The 19701-nt window shown below is 49.3% G+C and overlaps 1 protein-coding gene across 2 annotated transcripts in view; it reads left to right on the forward strand.

Moving 5' to 3' along the window:
• LOC118890060 (cell migration inducing hyaluronidase 1) overlaps nt 1–19701 on the forward strand; it is a 160114-nt gene that overhangs the window by 80654 nt on the left and 59759 nt on the right. For both annotated transcript variants that reach the window (XM_036842340.1, XM_036842341.1), the window contains exons 2-9: nt 5973–6082; nt 10157–10303; nt 10815–10953; nt 11678–11914; nt 15075–15254; nt 17660–17730; nt 18505–18600; nt 19209–19330. In XM_036842340.1, the coding sequence (XP_036698235.1) occupies nt 5989–6082; nt 10157–10303; nt 10815–10953; nt 11678–11914; nt 15075–15254; nt 17660–17730; nt 18505–18600; nt 19209–19330 (1086 nt within the window). In that variant the 5' untranslated portion in view covers nt 5973–5988. The remainder of the gene's footprint in view (nt 1–5972; nt 6083–10156; nt 10304–10814; nt 10954–11677; nt 11915–15074; nt 15255–17659; nt 17731–18504; nt 18601–19208; nt 19331–19701) is intronic.

Here is a 19701-nt window from a genome sequence, read left to right on the forward strand (position 1 = left end):
TTTCTGTCGAGAGGGAACGAGCTCTTGGGGCTCTGCCTTCCTGTTTCCATGGTTTCTGGTAGCCACTGAGGTGGACCTGTGGTTTCCTATCCAGAGAAGGATCTGAGTCGAGCCTGTGCAGGTGACCCAGCCTGCACCAGCCCCGTTGGGCCCTCTAGGAACCATGGCACAGATTTTAGGGCCTGTGAACAAGAAACCCTGGTCATAGTGAAAGGGAACACCAGTGCTTTCCTGACCGCAAGAGAGCTGGAGGGAGATTCTTGCCACCTTCCCCAAACTTCACCCCGGTTTGCTGTCAGGATCATTAATCTGTCCACACGGCTCAAATCAAACATTGCCTCCTCCCCGTGTGCCTGGCTGGAAGGTAGGTGGGGGTAGTGTTATTGTTCCGTTTTTATGAAGCGTGGACTCTGGAGCCAGACCTCCTGGCTTCAAATCCTGGATGGGCCCCCTGCTAGCTCTGTGACCCTCAGCAGAATCCCAGGCCCCGCCACACACCTACTGAATCAGAATCTGCATTCTAGCCTGCTCTCCAGGGGATGTCTGCGTGCAATAAAGTTGGAGAAGTGCTAGCTGGGTTCTCTCTCACTATCCTACCAGCTCCTACATTCTCTTAGTTTGAGATGACATTGCAAATCATTTAATCTTTAGGAATTGGAAGCACAGTTTCGGAAGGAGAGAGCAGGCTTTGAACTTTGCCACCTGCTAGCTGTGTACCCTGGCTACCAAAAAAAAAAGTGACACTCTTTGTGCCTCAGTTTCCCCGTCTGTAAACTAGGGATTAATAACGACACCTAGCTACGAAAGACTAAATTAGCCAGTAGACGAAAAGTGCGTAAAGCAGTGCCTGACACCTAGAAAAGGCTGTGTTAGTGTTTGGTATGATTATCATCATTGGCATTGCTGGTGAGAAAGCTGTGAGCTTCAGACAGATTAACGAATTTACTCAAGGATGCTGTGTTAGCTTCCTGGGGCTACCATAACAGAGTACCGCAGGCTGGGTGGCTTAAACTACAGGATTGTATTTTCTCAGTGTTCTGGAGGCCAGAAGTCCAAGATCACAGTTTCAGCGGGTTTGGCTTCTTCTGAGGCCTCTCTCCTTGGCTTGTAGGTGGCGTCTTCCTCCAGCATCCTCACATGGTCTTCCCTCCATGTGTCTGTGTCCTGCTCTCCTCTTCTTATAAGGACACCAGTCATACTGCATTAGGACTCACCCACGTAACTTCATTTTACCTTCATTTCCTCTGTCAAGGCCCCTTCTCCAGATACAGTCCCATGCTGAGGTACTGGGGGTTAAGACTTCAGCATATGACTCTTGAGGGAACACAGTTCAGCCCGTAACAGGTTCAACCATTAAGTGGCATAAAGGTCAATCAGACGATGTCCAAGAGAATTCATGAGGGTGTGTTTGTTCCAAAGCCCCCCCACCCCACGTCTCAGCAGGAGACAGAGTGGCCTATATACACGTGTGTCATCATAAGGGAAGTGTCCAGATCCACTAGGCTGAAATCAAATCTTTCCCCTGAGCTCCGCTCAGTGAGGCAAAGAGGGAATGTCCAGACCGTTCCGTCTGGACAGTGGTACCATCTCTTTTATCTCCCTTTGCCCAGGAAGTGAGCAGCTGGGCATTTTGGAATATAGTGCCTCGTGCGCTTGCCTCTCTCTCCTCTTGACAGTAGGATAGTCCAGGCTTGGGGGTGGGGGGCAGGATTCATATCTGATTCTTTTCTGTACCACCCACAGGACATAATCTGGAGACCAGGATAGATGAGCTGAGGTTTTTAGAGCCAGCCGATCTCAGCTGAGCCTCATAACAGTAACTCCTGGTTATGGGTAGTATTATTGTTCCCATTTAAAAAATGAGAAGGCTAAGGCCCAGAGAGTTTGAGTGACTTGTCTAAGGTCACACAGCTGGTGAGGGCCGGAGTTGGAACTCAAACCAGGTTCTCAGATTCCATCTCCCAGGCTCTTTCACCCATCGTGCTGTGCATCCTTCATACCAGCAGCTCCCACAGCTTGAGCACTGACCACCGCTCAGGCCCAGAGCTTTACGATCTTTGTATAGAGCATCTCGTTTGATCCTCACAATGACCTTGGAATTTAAGATGCATTATTTCAGGGGTTTTTTTTTAATTTATTTATTTTTGGCTGTGTCGGGTCCTCGCTGCTGCACGTGGGCTTTCTCTAGTTGCGGCGAGCGGGGGCTACTCTTCGTTGTGGTGCGCGGGCTTCAGTTGTTGTGGCACGTGGGCTCAGTAGTTGTGGCACACGGGCTAAGTTGCTCCGCAACATGTGGGATGTTCCCGGACCAGGGCTCAAACCCGTGTCCCCTGCATTAGCAGGCGGATTCTTAACCACTGCGCCACCAGGGAAGTCCCAATTATTTCAGTTTTACAGATTAAAAAAGCGAGGCCCAAGTGGTCAGACGGTTTTCCCCGATGTGAACTGCATGTCTGGGATAGAAGACTTTGGAGCCTGTGCTCCTGGTCACCACGGTGTCCTGCTGGTCTGAGCCGAGCCTCGTCTAGGTTTGCATGAAATGAGAATTGCCTTAGTGCGGGTGTGACAGGGAGAGTGACGGCTGTCACTGTGCTGTCTCCTCCCCCAAACTGGCTTCCGGATCACCCTGCAGTCCCATCTCACCCCCCGGCCTCAGACCTTACACTGACCCTCCCCACTACCCCCTACTCCCTTTCTTTCTTGTTTTTTTTTTTTATCACATCTTTATTGGAGTATAATTGCTTTACAATGGTGTGTTAGTTTCTGCTGTGTAACAAAGTGAATCAGCTATGTGTATACATATATCCCCATATCCCCTCCCTCTTGCATCTCCCTCCCACCCTCCCTATCCCACCCCTCTAGGTGGTCACAAAGCACCGAGCTGATCTCCCTGTGCTATGCGGCTGCTTCCCACTAGCTATCTGTTTTACATTCGGTAGTTTATGATAATCCCTGAAGAAAGTTCTGGCTTCTGCAGCCTCTGCAGGCGTCAAGAACCCGCATCCCCCTGGGGTCGGGGATGCCAGGGGGCGTGTACTTGCTAATGCTGCTGCCCCAGAGACGTAGGGGCCTCTCTGGAGGCTTGAATAACACCGCGCTCCTTTCTCTCTGCAGGCGGCAGGTCCTACCCCAGGGCAGCTGAAGGAAGAGCAAAGCCCCAGCCCCTGGTGTGTGATGGCAGCAACGAGGAGACACAGAGACAGAGGGTAGCAGGCGACGCCTCTTGTCCCTGCTTTTGCTCCTGCCCCTCCGCGCCCCTGTGAGGCCTGGCAAACACGGCATGGAGCTGCAGCTGGACCGGAAGATGCTGAGCTTCTGGAAAAGTTTAGCTTGTTCATGTGAAGCCTTGTGGAGTATCCCGGAGTGCCGTCCCTTCCTCTTCCAAATGGCTCTGCCAAAGGGGTTCACCGCACCCTGTAAGGAAGAGGCCAGCTCAGGACCACTGGGACCCAGCAAGGGCAGCCTCCAGCCAACAGCCTCCTGCGGAGCCTTCTAGCGTCGTTAGCCAACTGTGCACTCCTCGCAGGCCTTCCGCAGCTGGGCACCCTTTCAAGGCTGTATGTTGCCAGCTGGAGAAGCTGAATCCTAACTCATGTTGCCAGAGAGCTTTTAGTGGCCAGCTGAGAAAGCTGTCCTCTCTTGGTGAAGAATTCCCAAGTGAAATTTGAGAAGCTTTGGGATTCACAGCAACAGAATGTTTCCCCAGGTTTCTGTACTCAGGCCCTGGAAGCCACTCGCGGAGGACCACCCCCAGCAATGTGGGGTTGCGACCTCTTTGGAGCAGGGGGACCTCTCTGTATCCAGTGGCACTCAGATACAGCAGGTCTCTCTCTTGAATGTTGGGGAAAAGAGGTTTTGAGCATTATCCTGCCAGGGGGAATTGTTTTTACATCCATCCCGAAAGTGATTACTTTTTTGTCTCTGAAATGGTCAGAAGATGTCAGGGCCACAAATTCCCTGAACCCCAACCTTCCACTCTGCACACAGGAAGTTGAGGCCCAGAGAAGGGAATGTCTGGATGAGGGTCACCCGGCAGTTAAGGCGGGAGGGGTGCCCGCACCCAGATTGCCCCCCGCACCCAGGTACCTACACCCTGGGTGCCGGCCACATTCCTCTGCCAGCTCACGGCCCAAAGTTCGGGTTCCCTTCATGGAGCCCCAGGATGATTTGGGGCTTCTCAGCAGCAAAGAGCAAACTACCTTTGGTTTTTCTAAACAGATGGAGACTCGAGAGCTGGGCTCTGGCTTTCCCCGAGGACCACAGAGCACTCCTGTCCCGGTGTCCCCTTCTTTTTATTGCAAAGAGCGTGAAAGCAGACACTCCTCTTCTGGGGGCCGTGGGAAAGGCGCCATTCCCAGATGCTGTGACGCCTGACTTCAGCGGCCCTGCAGAGGCGACTAGAATGGGTCCTGTTGTTCTCGGCATATCAGGCCAGGGCCAGGCAGGGTGCCCGCCAGGAGGACACTGCGGGCATTGACGCTGAGAGTATGGTTTCCTCCCTCCCCTGGCCTCCCCGGCGCACCTGTGCGGGAAGGACCAGGCACAGGGCCAGGGTGCTCTGTTTCAGACCCTCTTGCCGAGCTCTCACAAAGTGCTTCACCCGGAGCTGAAAAGTCAGGGATGATCAGATTTGTCCCTGAGCTCGTTCAAAGGAAGGAGCCTGTGTGGGATGAGAGACATTTGGCCCCTTTCTCAGTGTTGGAGAATATCTGTTTGTTTCCAGGCATGACTACAGTCATGCTCTGGGGAGGACCTGGGGACGTGGGCATGGAAGCTGGAGCTGGCCGCTCCCCAAGCCCCGCCTAAGCACTCTTGTGCGGCACACAGGACTTGAAGACAGAGATGTTTCTCCGAAGGCATTATATTATGAAAGGGGAATTGGGCATCTTTTTTTTAAAGTTCCTGTCTTGAGGTTTATCTAGACAGATTCCCGTATTCACCTTCTGTCTGAGTACAAGGGGGAAAAAAGTGGCTTTCATAAAACAGAAAGGTAATAAAATTAATTTAATTCCGTCACACATAAAAATAAATCCACAGTCTAGGGCTGTTTCAGTTCTCCACAGGGTCAGAGCCTAGGTTCTTACTCTCTGTGTTGCCATCTTCAGCACATGGCTCCCATTACATGGCCAAAGATAGCTGCTGAAGATCCAGACATCATATCCATATTCCAGCCAGCAGGAAAGAGGGAAGAAAGGCAGCCTGCTTTCCCTAAGGACATATCCTGGAATTCACACACTGTACTTTTACTATATCGGGCAGAACTTAATTCCAAGACCACAACTAACGTAAGAGAGACTGGAGAAGGTAGCCTTTATTCTAGGTGGCTGTGTGCCCAGATAAAAACCCAGGGGTTCTTTTCCAGGGAAAAATGGATATTAGGGGACAATTAGCTATCTCTGCCCTGCTTCCCTCTTGGATGGGTAATATTAGAAGGGTTTATAACACACAGGCATCATATTTAGGATCTCAATATTATCATCAAGACTTGTTTTAGAAGCACAGACTGATATTAGAAATCAGCTAGTCCACATCCTCATTTTTCAGATTAGGAGACTGAAGCCCAGAGAGGTTAATCAAATCAGCTGAGATCACACAGCAAGTTGGTGGCATCTATTTTCCAGCTCATGTTCAGTGGGAATATTTTTTGTTTTTCTCTGTTTTTTAGCTTAAGGGAAAAAAACCCCTTCATTCTGGAGGGTAGTGAGCTCGCACGCCAAGGATGAAATCCCATCCGTCACCAGGTCTCTGAGCTGCAGGACACAGACGGGACAGTGACAGGGCTGTCATGCCCTGATCTGCCCAGCCCTGAGTCATGGCAGCTGAGGACTTTGCACTGGCCGGCTGGAGTATGCCCATACTGGCACGGCCTCTGTGTGTGCATGTGGCCCTGTCTCTGTGTGTGTGTCTGCGCCACACACCGACTCCAGCCTGGGAAGGCTGCAGGTCTGACTCAGTGTGCCTTTTTATTTCAGGGAGCGCTCTGCCAGCATGAGAGCTGCTCACAGTCTGGACGTGTCCTTTAAGGTGATCCTGACAGTTGGCTGGTTCGTCCTGGCCCGCTTTCCTGGTGCTGCATCCACAGGTGAGCCACTGCAGAGCAGTTGGACCTCTGCATCTCAACGAGGAAGGCCGGGAGAAGGAGCCGCAGGGTGGGGTCAGGGTGGCTGGGCTCTGGCCTGCCCCTGCTAACTCGTTGATCCTGGGCAAGTCTTATCCTGGTCTTCAGTTTCGTCATCCACAAAATGAGGGGGTTAGACTAGGCTCAGGGGTTAGAAACTCAGTGTCTACAGGAACCAGGCACGTGACACAAAGCAGTGAAGCTGGCCAGGTAGAGATGTGGTCACCTGGGGAGTTCAGGCCCCTCTTCAGGGACACCCACTTCTCAGTCCCGGCCAATTGCTGCCACAGGGGGAGGCGGGGCCCCAGTTGCAAGACCTATTGAATTTTTAAGAGAAGTCAGAAATCTAGACTTTCATGTACAAGCTCTCTACCCGTTAAAGGATGGCAACCAATTGAAATTTTACCAAACACTCAGGGTGGTGGTGGAGCAGAGCAAAAAACACATATCTGCCAGCCAGCCTGCCACCTCCGAGCCACCTGACCTCAGTGTTCCCTTCCTGCTTTGCCATCGTGAGATCTGGGTGCATTAAAGTACCTTGTTAGCCATGATGCTCTAGGTGAGGTTTAGATCTGTTTTTCTGATCTCAGTATCGTCAACTTTTTCTTTGAGTGATTTTTGAATTAAAATCCAGAAGCACAAGGCAAGTTTGTGTGGGCTACAAAAAAAGCAATCAAATAAACCAAGCTTGGGGTAGAGGTTGAGAGATGGGGACAATTTAAAAATTTTGAATAGAGGTTGAGTAATAATACCATCACCATGGATTGCTTTTTAAAAAATGCTATTATTATCACTTGTGCTGAATGCTTTTCTACAATAAGAATAAAGGACCTTACATTGTATTACATCTTGTTTTTCTCAACCCACTGGTGCAAGGAAGTAATCTCTAATCATAACTAGTGAAATCCCTTCAATGTGATTCCTTGTAGAATCTTTTTGGTCCTTAGGGGACATAGCAAGCAAGCAATATTTTCACTCTCAATGCAAAAATTGTCAATATTACCTGAATTCATTCATTTAGTCCTTCCATCATTTATTCAATTAATAACCACCAAGGGGGCACTGACCCTGTGCCAGGAACTGGGTTTAGGGTTCTCTTTTAAGGTGAATCACCTCGCAGACTTGGGGAGGTCTCTGGGTATTTCCTCTTACATCCTGGGTCTCTCTCTTCTGTTTGACTATAAACCATTTGGAAAGGAGGCTGTGCCTTTGGTTCCCTCTGGTCCTTGCTTTTCTCTGACGTCAGAGGGAGGCAGAAGCCAACCGCCTGCCATTCATGCTCCAAGTAGGGTTTACGTCCACTCTGAATCCCACTTCCTGCAGCCCCTCCTGAGAAGGGTGGCAGCTGTGGTGATATCTCAGCAAAGACCTTGACCGTTGCCAGCTACTCACTGATTCCTACAAATGAAGAGCCACTGAAACCAACTTTTACCAAGAGCAAAATCTCCAGCTCCAGCGAAGGGGCGTTCATCCACGGCCAGTCTTGTAACTGCGGTGCTTATGCTGTGGGGTCAGAGCTGCTGGAGCTCTGGGAATTGTGCCCCTGATGACAGGAGAGCCTACAAGTGTCAGGCTGACCGCCTCCACATCCAGATGCAAAGACTGACGCAAACGCGTGCAGTTGGAGAATAGAGGAGCAGTTGGGATTCTCCTAGGAGATGTGGGCGGTGAGACCCTGGGCTTTGTCCCGTGGAGTTGGAACGATTCCTTCTCGGCACGCTCATGGCTCCATGCCTGGATCACTGGGCTCGCCAGTCGCCACGTGCGCTCCCCGCATGGCTGAGGAGTCACCACCTTGGAAACAGACACTCCAGGTCCGGGACTAGGTGGAGGGCAGCCCAGGGCCTCTGATTGACCTCTGCTGAAAGCCATCCAAGCACTTGACCCATCTGAAGGCAAACCCAGGGTTCGGCATTGGCCCTCAGAAGCCCCTCAGCTGGACGGAGGCTCCAGAGCCCTCGTGATCATCCTTGGCTACTGAGTGCCCAGGCAGAGGCCCCCAGCCCCCCTACCCCTACTTCGGCCCATCCTGGCAGCTTGCTGGCAACCCTGCTCTTACATTAAAATGAAAAATCCACGGATGAGTACATGCCACATTTTTTCATTGTTTTGCCACTATTTGAGTCCCATGGGGTTTACAGAATCTTGGAAGAGCTGCTTTAGCAAAACTCAAAAAAAATGTGAAATTCTCTTCTTAATGAAAAAGATCCAAAACCTGAGTTAGGGCTGACAGTGAGGCAGATGGGGCATAAAGGAGGATGTTATGGAACAGGGGAGGGGAGGGTGGGGAGTGAGACTCAGGAAACATGCACCAGGTGCCTGCACCGTGCCTTGCAGAGAAGAGAAGGGCCAGCCGCTGCTTTCAGATGGGCCGGGACGATGATGTGATGTGGGCTTCCGGAGTCCACATCTGGCAATGCTGAGTAGATAAAGGGGCAGCGCCCTTCCAGTTCTCTTGAAATATATAAACATGGGATCTTACCCTAGAGACAGCCGCATCGAAATCAAGTCACATTGAGAAGTGACACGCTAGTAATTGTACTGAAGCCAGAGTTCCTTCTGGGGTCCCACCCAATGTCATGGATATTGTCCACTGCACCCACCTGGCTCAAGAGACATGGTTTCCCTTAGTGGCCCTTGCTCGGTGCCCAAGGGTGGAATTTGCATCCATTCCTTCCAGTACCTTCCCCAGGGTCTTCACCATCTGAAACCTTGCCCCTGCCATGGGTTTACTACAACTCACCTTCCTTCTCCTCCATCCCGCTCCAGTTATTTAAAAATCTGCTATTTCATGCTTGCTCACAACTTTCTAGTGAGAGAAAAAAAGGTGGGCATTGGGGCTCCATCTCTGAGGCAAGCCATTCTCATTTTGTTTTGCCCGTTGCCTCTTCCTGTTGCTTTCCCTCTGGGTTTTTCCCTGCTGTCCAGGGAGATTTTCCCAATTTCTGAGACAGTCCTCCTCTGTTCACCATACATGTTAGCCCACTGGGGTACAGAGCCTTCTTAGCCATAGGAGGAGAGACTCTTCCCAGTGCTTCTATTTGCATCGGGGAGAAGTCTGCAACACCCACCATGGGGGCTTTGAGTTCAACTAAACATTCAGACTCATGAGGCTACCACAGGCCATGCTTGGCATCAGGATAACTTCAAAGGGCCTAGGACAGAAACACCGCCCACCATCAGAGCAGCGTCAGGCGTTTCTCTTCCGTGAGGGTGGTCTTGGAAGCATTCTACAAGCCTCCAGAGGCTATCTTCTTTTGTTCCCCAGGTGAGACAGCTCCTTAGGTGAGAGGAAACAAGACCGTCATTGGACAGGTGTGGGGATTGCCCCGTCAGAGCCAGTATCTCTTATAGCAACTCCATAGATGTAACTTTCAGAGTTGCTGTGTGGGATGTGCCCAATTACGAGAGTCCCTGCACTCAGGGAAGCCTTCAAGCAAGACATCTCCACCAGGATCATTATAAATTTTGCATAGTTCCTCCCAGTTCAGATGCCATTTACTAATCAGGGGTGACTTTTGTTATAAGATGTTGCTTGGTAACATGCTTTATAGAATACCATCTTTCTCAGGTTTCCAGGGAAACAGAGAAAATTAACTAAAAGTCAAATTCTCAGGCAGAAGGGGAAAAGGCTTTGTCAACTTTTTAAACAATGCTTTCCAGGGGAAAGGATGCCTTGGAATACAAGTAATCTGGGTAAATCATTGCCTAACTTTAGATCTTGGAATGTCTTGAGGAGTCATCTGGTCTACCCTTCATTCTATAAAGGGAAAAACTGAGTCCAGAAGAGGGAAATGACTTGTTCACAGATAAAGGATGAACTAATGAAGGGCATTTGACTAAATCCCAGGCCTCCTGGCTCCTATGTCAGGGGTTCTCTTTGCTTTCTAGGGCCCTGCTTTGAGCTCTAGTAGGAAGAAGGCAAGGGCCATGAAAATGCATGATAGACTCCTCACCCCACCCTGCTTGTGGTCTGTGGCAGTCCTTGCTTGGGGAGGTTGGTGGGTGGTAGCAGTGACATCTCTCTGTCCTTGGCAGTGGCGGCTGAGTGCCCTGATCAGTGGCCTGAGCTGCAGCCCTGGAATCCTGGCCATGACCCAGACTACTACGTGCACATAGACCAGGGCAGAACACTGCTGCTCATCTCTTCTGCCACGGTCCATTCCATCCGCATCTCAGAGGGAGGTAAGCCAATCTCCCTCCCCTGCCCCATCTCTCTCTGGTTTGCTGCCTCAGAGCCTAGCAGATGGGATGCAGGTTGCCATAACTGTAGATGGACAGAACAAATGTCACATGCTTTGGGTTCACATCAGAGCATCTGGTTGTTTGAGATAACCATCAGCTTTGAGCACTTAGGAATGGCTTGTCAGAGGTCCAATCTTAGTGAAAGAAGCATTTATAGAGGAAACTTCTTATTGGTGCTCTGAGCATTCCTGCTTATCTGACCTTCAGATGCTTGCTCATTGAATGCAGCACATGCAGCGATAGCAGTAAACCAAGGAGGCATTATTTACACATCACAAGGCAGAGAGAAAAGTAACCACCGTAAGCACAGCAAGCATAGAAGTATTGGAAAGACACGCCTCTCTGCCTGCCTGGATGACATGAGGGGCTTAGGAGGTCTGCCCTTGACTCTGCTATAATCTCACCACTAAGACTTGTCTTCCTAAACCTCACTCCATTCCTACCTCTTCAGGAAAGCTAGTCATTAAAGACCAAGATGAGGCAATTGTTTTGCGTACCCGGCACATCCTGATTGACAACGGAGGAGAGCTGCATGCTGGGAGTGCCCTCTGCCCTTTCCAGGGCAATTTCAGCATCATTTTGTATGGAAGGTGAGTAGACAGCTTCCATGAGTCACATGATACTCTGGGATCTGACGGGAAGGAGGTTTTTCATGGAAGAGAGGGAGGTTAAGACAGCGAGGCTTTAGTTCAAGAAAGGAATTATCATTAGGTCCTGCCAGATGGTAATCATGAACGAGACAGACAGTGGTGATTTGGGTGAGCTGGAGGAGTACATGAGGCATTTTATTTATTGTGGCTCAGGTCCAGACTTAAGTTACAGAAATCCCTGCCAGCCTTTCAGCTGCCTTCTAATCATGTCAGGGCTGAGGGAGTCTCTGTGAATGTTTATTAATAGGTTATGATGGACAAGATAAAGAAAAATTCCATGCAGTATTTGCCTCTGGCTATACTCCCTCTTCAAGCAATTGAGAGTTCTCAGAATCAGTAGCCAAGAATACACAAGGGTATGCAGTCCAGGTCCAGGTGATCCCACATCTGATATGGACCAAAATATAGCATACTTAGAACTGGAAAGAAGTGCCAGCATGTTAACTATTGATAAGTATTTCTGCTTGGCCTGTTGGACTCATTTTGGTCTGGTGTGGGACAATGTTGGTTGCCAATGCTATGTCTACTGACCTCGAGCAATCACCAGGTGTAACTGGGTCTAAGGTGGCCACAGTGGGAGTCAAGAGCAGTGCAGTCCCCTCTGGGCTTAGCATCCAGTAAAGAGAGGCGTCGGCCAACCATGGAGAGCTGTTCTCTCTTGTAGGGCTGATGAAGACGTTCAGCCAGACCCTTACTTTGGCCTCAAGTACATCGGCGTCGACAGAGGAGGTACCCTTGAGCTGCATGGACAGAAGAAGCTCTCTTGGACATTTCTGAACAAGACTCTTCACCCCGGTGGCATGGAAGAGGGAGGTTATTTTTTCGAAAGGAGCTGGGGTCACCGTGGAGTCATTGTTCATGTCATTGACCCCAAATCAGGGACAGTCATCCATTCTGACCGGTAAGGTTTGCCTTCACGTAAACACATTCATTCATTCAACATACACTTACTGAGCATGTGTCCTAGCCAGATGCTGCTCAGGGTGCTGGGAGCACAGCAGTGAGTGAAACAGACAGAAATCCAAGCTGAATTGAACAGGAACAGGCATGTTTGCACACACATGCACACATGTAAGCACAGCATAGTTTTAGGCTGTGATCATCGGTAATTAGGGGGAAGAGACATAGTGAGAGGGTAGAGGGTAACTAGATGAGACCACTTTGCATCATGTGGTCTGGAAAGGCCAGTGCAAACAAGCGGCATTTGAGCTGAGGACCGCCGGGTAAGGCTGAGTCAGGGAAAGAGTTTTCAAGACAGAGCGGCAAGTGCAAAGGGCCAGAGGTGAGAAAGGGCGTGATGTTCTCACAGGGAGGAAGGGCCAGCAGAGATATGGGAGGGTAGAGGGATGGAAACGAGATGCCATAATGCCAGAGTTTTAAGCAGGGGTGGGTGTGGAGGCCTTGGAGGCCCAGTGAGGAGGTGGGTTTTATTCTTAGTGCGATGCAAAGCCACCGAAGGGCTTTAAGAAGGGTACGATCTGATTGAAAAGAACTGGCTGCTGTGTAGAGAGTGGATTGTTTGTGGAGGGCAAAAGTAAAGCCAGCAGAGGTGGTTAGGAGGCATCTGCATGGTCAAGGCAAGCAAGGTCGCTGGCGAGGGCTCAGGTAGAAGCAGTGGCAACAGAAGTGGATGAACTTGAGAGATATTTAGGAGGCAGATAGGGCAAGTCTCCCGCTCCCTGCCCCTTGCCCTGGCTCAGGTATCAGCTGGCAGATTCTGCAGAGGCCTGACCTGTCCTGTAGGCTCCCGGGGGCTCTTGCCCTGGCCTTGCAGAGGCTGTCCCAGGCCACTCAGAGAGAAAGATCCACCAGGAAGGGCACAGCTGGAGTAGGCAAGCAGAGACAGCTTTCCTGGTGCTGCTGGAGGATGGGGATATGGAACTCCTCAAAAACAGGGCATGAGCCGTGAGCATCCACAGGAAGGCAGCAGGGAATCAGCTGTGATATGGGCCAGGGTGGGCAGAAGCACACAGGACAGCCAACCTTGCCCTCTGGTGGATATTAGTAACAATAATACGATCACTGGACTTTGTGCAAAGCCCTGTGTTAACCACTTTATCTGTCATCTATAACTGAATCTTCATAAACCCCCTGTCAGGTGGGTTCTGTTGTTATACAGGTGAGAACACTGAGGTTGGGTGAGGCTAAATTTGCTCAGAGTCACAAGGCTGGGGAGTGTTGGAGCTGCGATTCAAACCCAGATCTGCTTCAGGCCCTAAACCACTATATTTTCCCCACGGGGGCTGACAGCCACCTGCTTGGCCTGGGACGGAGCAATCCGCAGACCACAGTTAACGAAGCCAGGCTGAGCTTGATTGACACAATATCTATCAGAGAGCCTCTGCCTTCACAGGAGAGAGAACAGTCTTCTCGATTGTGTTCTGGCTCCTTGGTGCTGCTGCTTTTTTGTTTTGAATTTTATTATATTATATTCAATTGATTTTTTTTATTATTAATTTTTATTGGAGTATAGTTGCTTTACAATGTTGTGTTAGTTTCTGCTGTGCAGCAAAGCGAATCAGCCACAGGTATACATATATCCACACATTTTTAGATTCCCTTCCCAATTAGGTCACTACAGAGCACTGAGTAGAGTTCCCTGTGCTATACAGTAGGTTCTCCTTAGTTATCTATTTTATATATAGTAGTGTATATATGTCCCAATCTCCCAGTTCATCCCACCACCCCCCTTCCCCCCTTGGTAACCATAAGTTTGTCCTCTACATCTGTGACTCTATTTCTGTTTTGCAAATAAGTTCATCTCTACCATTTTTCTAGATTCCACATGTAAGTGATATTATACGATATTTGTTTTTCTCTTTCTGACTTACTTCACTCTGTATGACAGTCTCTAGGTCCATCCACATCTCAGCAAATGGCACTATTTTGCTCCTTTTTATGGCTGAGTAATATTTTGTTGTATATAGGTACCACATCTTCTTTATCCATTCATCTGTTGATGGGCATTTAGGTTGCTTCCACGTCCTGGCTATTGTGAATAGTGCTGAAGTGAACATCGGGGTGCATGCATCCTTTTGAATTCTGGTTTTCTCCGGATATGGTGCTGCTTCTTAAGTAGTACAATATGGTTACTTGCAGCAGCCAACCTGAAGTTGAATTCATTACTGAAGTGCGTAATGAGATGTTATCCCGATAGCTGATGTGGGGGTTCCAAAGCCAGGAGCCCTGCTCCTTCCTAACCTCCTTCGGGTAAAGTATGAGTCAGTGGGCTCAAGAATCTGAGAGCTGAATGTGTGTGAGTAAGGATATTAATAAACCCTGAACACACACAGAAACGCAGGCTGTGGTCACCTGAAACCTGGTTACCTGGAGGTTACCTGGAGAAACAGGAACTTAGGTCGGCTCTTGAACGGTAGTAAGCATTTGATTGGCTGGAGAGAAGGTAAGGATGAATGAGTGAAGGCAGGAGTGGGCATGGGGTATGGTCATGGGACCCTGAGCTGTACTAGGCTCATAGCAGACGATTCCTGGGGCGGGGCAGTGGAGAAGGAGGGGGCCTAGGTGGGGTCAGACCAGGTTATGGGAACAATTAAAAACAAGTTTGAGGACTCAGGAGCGCCCATACATTCCCCCCCACTCCCCGTACCACCACTGTTTTCCTTTTCCCAAATCTTGGCTATTCACGCTGGTTTATTTTTCTAGAGTCGTTTTAGAATTATTTTGCTTGTGAAGTTCTAAGACAGATTCTTTCGGAATTTCCGTTGTCATTTTACAAAATGTTTATACTTAATAAGTTCACTTTATACTTAGAGTTGGGATCATTACACAACTGGGTCTTTCCTTTGTAAATTCTTGTCACCTGCGATATAGGTTTTTTGAGATCTCTATTTCATAGCTACTGTATGTGGATGAGGGTGGGTTATCTTTGTTAAGTTTGAGATGATCGATTTTTGCTGTAATGAAAGCTTTTTTCTTTAAAAATCACAGCCCTTGAGATCTTTGGATGGCGTGTTAGTTGTCATACCACAGGTAGGTGCTTAGGGTTCTCTTTTTGGGCCGCTGTTAGGACTATTAAAATCCCCTCTGTCTGCCCTTTTTAGGTTTGACACCTATAGATCCAAGAAAGAGAGTGAACGTCTGGCCCAGTATTTAAACACAGTGCCCGACGGCAGGATCCTTTCTGTTGCCGTGAATGATGAAGGCTCTCGAAACTTGGACGACGTGGCCAGGAAGGCGATGACCAAATTGGGCAGCAAGCACTTCCTACACCTTGGATTTAGGTATCGCCCATCACTTCCACCTCCCCAGGGCTCCAGAACACTGAAGCATCGCTACCCCAGGCGGACTTTACCTAACTTCCCTGCTTGTTTCCCCAGGCGACATCACCCTCAGTGGTGACCCTGGGGGGATGCAGACGTGTGAGCCATCCGCACTGGACATGTTAAGGCTTGTTCTTAAAGGGAGCCTGGTTTTCCTTAGAAGCATATTCCACTCTGCAGCTCCACAGGTCTCTGTGTATAGGAACTCATTCATTCAATCGGCCACTTACAAAATATTAATTGAGCATCTACTGTGTGTAAAAGCCGTGCCTCAGTTGTACAGCTAATGGTCATTTTCCCTTCCTTTAGCAACGGGGTCAGAACATGCCTGGGGGGGTTGGCAGACATCTGTTTAGAGACCACATGAAGTGCGTCTGCCCAGCCAAGCCCCCCGGCAGAAGGGGCCCTTTGATGTGCTCCAGGGCGTGTTTCGTTTGCCTTGGATTGCAGCGTCATGCCTGACTTTGGCACGCTCACCTGTTGGCACCAAGAGGAAGCCGTTTACCCCACAGTAGCCACACCTTTTAATCATGTTGAATCAGATCTCGGTTCAGTGGAAAGTTGAGATCATCTGTCCCGTGGCTATTGGAGATAGGGATGCACCTCCCTCCAGCTCTGTAGACCGTGGGCAAAATGCGGGCAGGCCAGAGCCTCTTCTGGGCTCTGAGCAAAGCAATTTTACTGCCTGGGCAGAGGTTCCCTGGGCAGGGACAGGACTCCGGGTTCCAGGGTGCTTTTTCTGACTGCCCATGGGCTGCTCCTTCTGGAAGGGTTTGGGCAGGAAACTCAAGCAGCCAAAGATGACAGTGACACTTTAGTATTGTAAAACTCCTTTGTTAACAAAAACCAAGGGCGCTGCTATTTCGTTGTGTTATAAGCCAAAAGGCCAGTTAGTTAATTTCCGTGAGAGGCAGAACCACAAAGGGACTGGCTATGTAGGACCTCAGCAGAAGGAGGTCCAAGATGCTAGCATCCGATCTGGCCTGAATCTGAGTCTGGGCTGCACCTCCTGTTAGGTGACTGCACAAGTGACTCACCATCTATTTGCAGGCTTCCTATGTCTGTAAAATGGGGTATTTGAGGAGCCAGCTCAAAGGACTCTGGGGAGGAAGGTAAATGTGATAATATGAGCAAAATATTTGCCACTGTGTGTAGCACAGAATAAGAACTCAGTAAACGTTAGCAACTATTCTCTCCTTATAAACAAGAGCCACGGAAGTATGGGTGCTATGTTCTATAAGTAAAGGAGATAGGTAGGCAGGAATTACATTTTTACCCTTCATTTGTATAGACCCACTTTGAATGACAAAAACTCAAAGCACCTAAAATCAGTAGAAGATCTGAGACTTGGACCCATCATTTGTTCATTCAGCCAGGAAGGGCAAATATTGGCATAAGGCACTAGGGCTGGACTAGCTGTACTGAGCTCTCATGGTAAGTTCTGACCTGTCTCGGGAAGTACTGAGCTCTCGCCGGGAGGCAGATATTAAATGGGAATTGATGACGGGGCGTGAAAGTACAAGAACAGGAGGGGTGAGAGATGAAGCTGCCAAGGTGGGCACAGGAGGGCCTCTTGCTTTGGGCCAAGGAGTTTGCTTTTTATGCAAATGGGTAGGCATTGGAAGATTTTAAGCAAGGGTGACACAGTCAAATCCCCGACCTCAATGAAGACTTACTTTCCAAGATAAGAGATCAAAACAAAAATAATCAAAGTTATTGAGGGCCAAGACCTACTGACATCTCACAGTAAGCGAGAGGCTGGGTTAGGTATTAGGGGGAAGACAAAAACGGATAAGAAAACCTTCCCACCCTAGAGCAGTGCACGCTTCAATGGAGAAAAGACGAATGTATAACTTTCCAAAATGGTACCCCTTCTTTTTCTCCTTTGCTTCTCATTAGGAAGAAGAAGTATTTCTTTCCTTCCCAAGGCCCAATGCCGATTCCTGGGTATTCAGTCACATCTGCCTGTGGCATTTTCCTCGAGATTAACTCATGAGAGAAATAACCTTTCTCCCTTGGAGCATGTTTCCTTGTTTTCCTAAAGGAATCAGAGCACTTGCTTCAGAACCTAATTGAGCCTGGCAGGTGGTACGTAGGTCTGTGGGCTTGTTTGTTATTTGTGATTCATACCCTGTCGACTGCCAGAATGGAGTTGCAGAGGTTCACGGTCCACAAACATCAGGCCAGCCGAGTGGTTCGGAAGGCCAGGGCTTGCAGAGAAAGGCTCTTTTTCTTCTGGAGAAAGGGAAGCCCAGCCTGGAAACTAATTTCCCCAAACAGCCTCTGTGTGACACTCTGCATCAACTCTACCTCCAGCACAGCCTCAGACGTGTGAAGAACTTTTTTGTTGTTTTTTTTTTTTTCAGACACCCTTGGAGTTTCCTAACTGTGAAAGGAAATCCCTCTTCTTCTGTTGAAGACCACATTGAGTATCACGGTAATAAATGGCGAGAGGCCAAATTCCCTCCAGTGTCTCTCTGACCAAGAGACTCAGGGGCTTTTTGAACCACCCTCCACCCTCAGAACATGGCTGATCCACCACCCAACACCCTGTTGAGTGACTAGCTGCTTAATGGCCAAGTTACTTGAGTGGCAAAAGTCCATACTGATTTAAGGCCAATCGCTAAGATAATATTTACATTTGCAAAGAAATTGTCATTGGTTTAATCCAAAACAAGTGACACAGGAAAGATGAGAACGGGGACAGAACCAGCCAGGGTAATATTTTGAGCTAAAAAGACACTTTGGGAAATTCCCTGGCGGTCCAGTTGTTAGGACTCCACGCTTTCACTGCCGAGGGCCTGGGTTCGATCCCTGGTCGGGGAACTGAGATCCCACAAGCCTTGCAGTGTGGCCAAAAAAAAAAAAAAAAGATGCTTTGGGTGGGCTGTTAGCACATAGCACCAGCCTCCTCTGCCCAGGGAAGGTTTCGGAAGGTACTGCCGGCTCTAATCCTAGAGAGGAATTCACATGAGAAACGATGGAGTTCCAAAGTATAGCATTGTTGGAACACTGCAGTTAAGCTTGCAAAACTGAAGCAAAAGAAGGGACAAGAAATAATCTGCTCCGGAAAGATTGGCCTGAAACTTTTTTTTTTAACCAAATGACTCAAGATCCATGTGTGTAGGGGGCTTTCTCTGCATTAGCGTCACATCCTTCTGAATTTGGGGGTCGATCTGGTTGCTGACGCCTGTGATCTCCACTTTGACAGGACACCACGGCTCTGCTGCTGCCCGGGTATTCAAACTCTTCCGGACGGAGCATGGCGAGCTTTTCAATGTCTCTTCATCCAGCGAGTGGGTTCAAGGTGAGGAGTTTGGAACACCTTGGTAAAATTTCACAGGGGGCTAAAAGGCCAGGGCTTTGCAGAACGAGGACTTTCCTTTTGCACCAATAGGACCGCTTGACTGTGGCAGTGTCGACTTAGTTTGCAACTGAGAGCTGTCTTGAATTAATCAAGGCTCCGTGGTGAATAGCCCAGAGGGATGTTTTCTCTCAGGGAATACGTCTTCTGTGCCAGGCGATGGCACTGAACAGAGAACACAGGAGGAGTGGGAACCGGCCCTCAAGGAGCCCACACACACGGGGACGGGGGCATGGAAAGCAGCAAGCCTCACTGCCATCCTCGGATAATGGGTTCATGGATGGATTTCATCTTTCTCCTTTTGGCAGTAGTGAAGAATATCTATTGCTTTTATAAAATAAGATAGTCGATAAGAGGCACTTTTAATAAAAAGGTGGGAGAGGTGGGGGAAGTTGACAGATGCTTTAGAAGCCTCTGGTACCCAGCCTGGTGAGAACCTGGACAGATGGTATTCAACTCCCATTGTGCCGAGGCTGCTTGGGGGCTACACCGAGTGTTGCTGGCTCTCCTGCGCCCTGCTCGTCTGACTCTGCTCTTTCCTTTCTTCCCAGATGTGGAATGGACGGAGTGGTTTGAACATGACCAAGTGTCTTACACTAAAGGTGGGGAGAAAATTTCAGACCTCCGGGCCACTCACCCAGGGAAAATCTGCAATCGCCCCATTGATATACAGGTAACCAAATAGTTATAAAGGCTTTGTCTTGAAGAAGACTCTGTAGATCACAGGCTTTCGCGCCATTTGAGTGGTGTGAGTCTCACGGCCCTCCTGTGACGCTGGTAAAGCCAGAGAGGACCGTTCTCATTTTAGAGACTGACGTGGAAGCTGTGTATCTGCTCCAGGCCTCCCCACCAGTAAGTTTCAAAGCTAGGCCTCAAATTCTCTCCTGGGTCCTACTGCTGAGTTCCTTTTCCTTCTCTCCAACTGCTTCTTCAGCCACAGCTGAGGGTGCCCAGCGTGGGGTTGGGTTTGCCCTACTCAGCTTCACTCCTCCGTTGGTCTCCTTCGGGGCCTCAAGTGCACGGGATCTGGCCGGGACTTGGGTG

The sequence above is a fragment of the Balaenoptera musculus genome, chromosome 2 (genome assembly GCF_009873245.2).
Source record: "Balaenoptera musculus isolate JJ_BM4_2016_0621 chromosome 2, mBalMus1.pri.v3, whole genome shotgun sequence".
In the NCBI taxonomy this organism is placed as follows: Eukaryota; Metazoa; Chordata; class Mammalia; order Artiodactyla; family Balaenopteridae; genus Balaenoptera; species Balaenoptera musculus.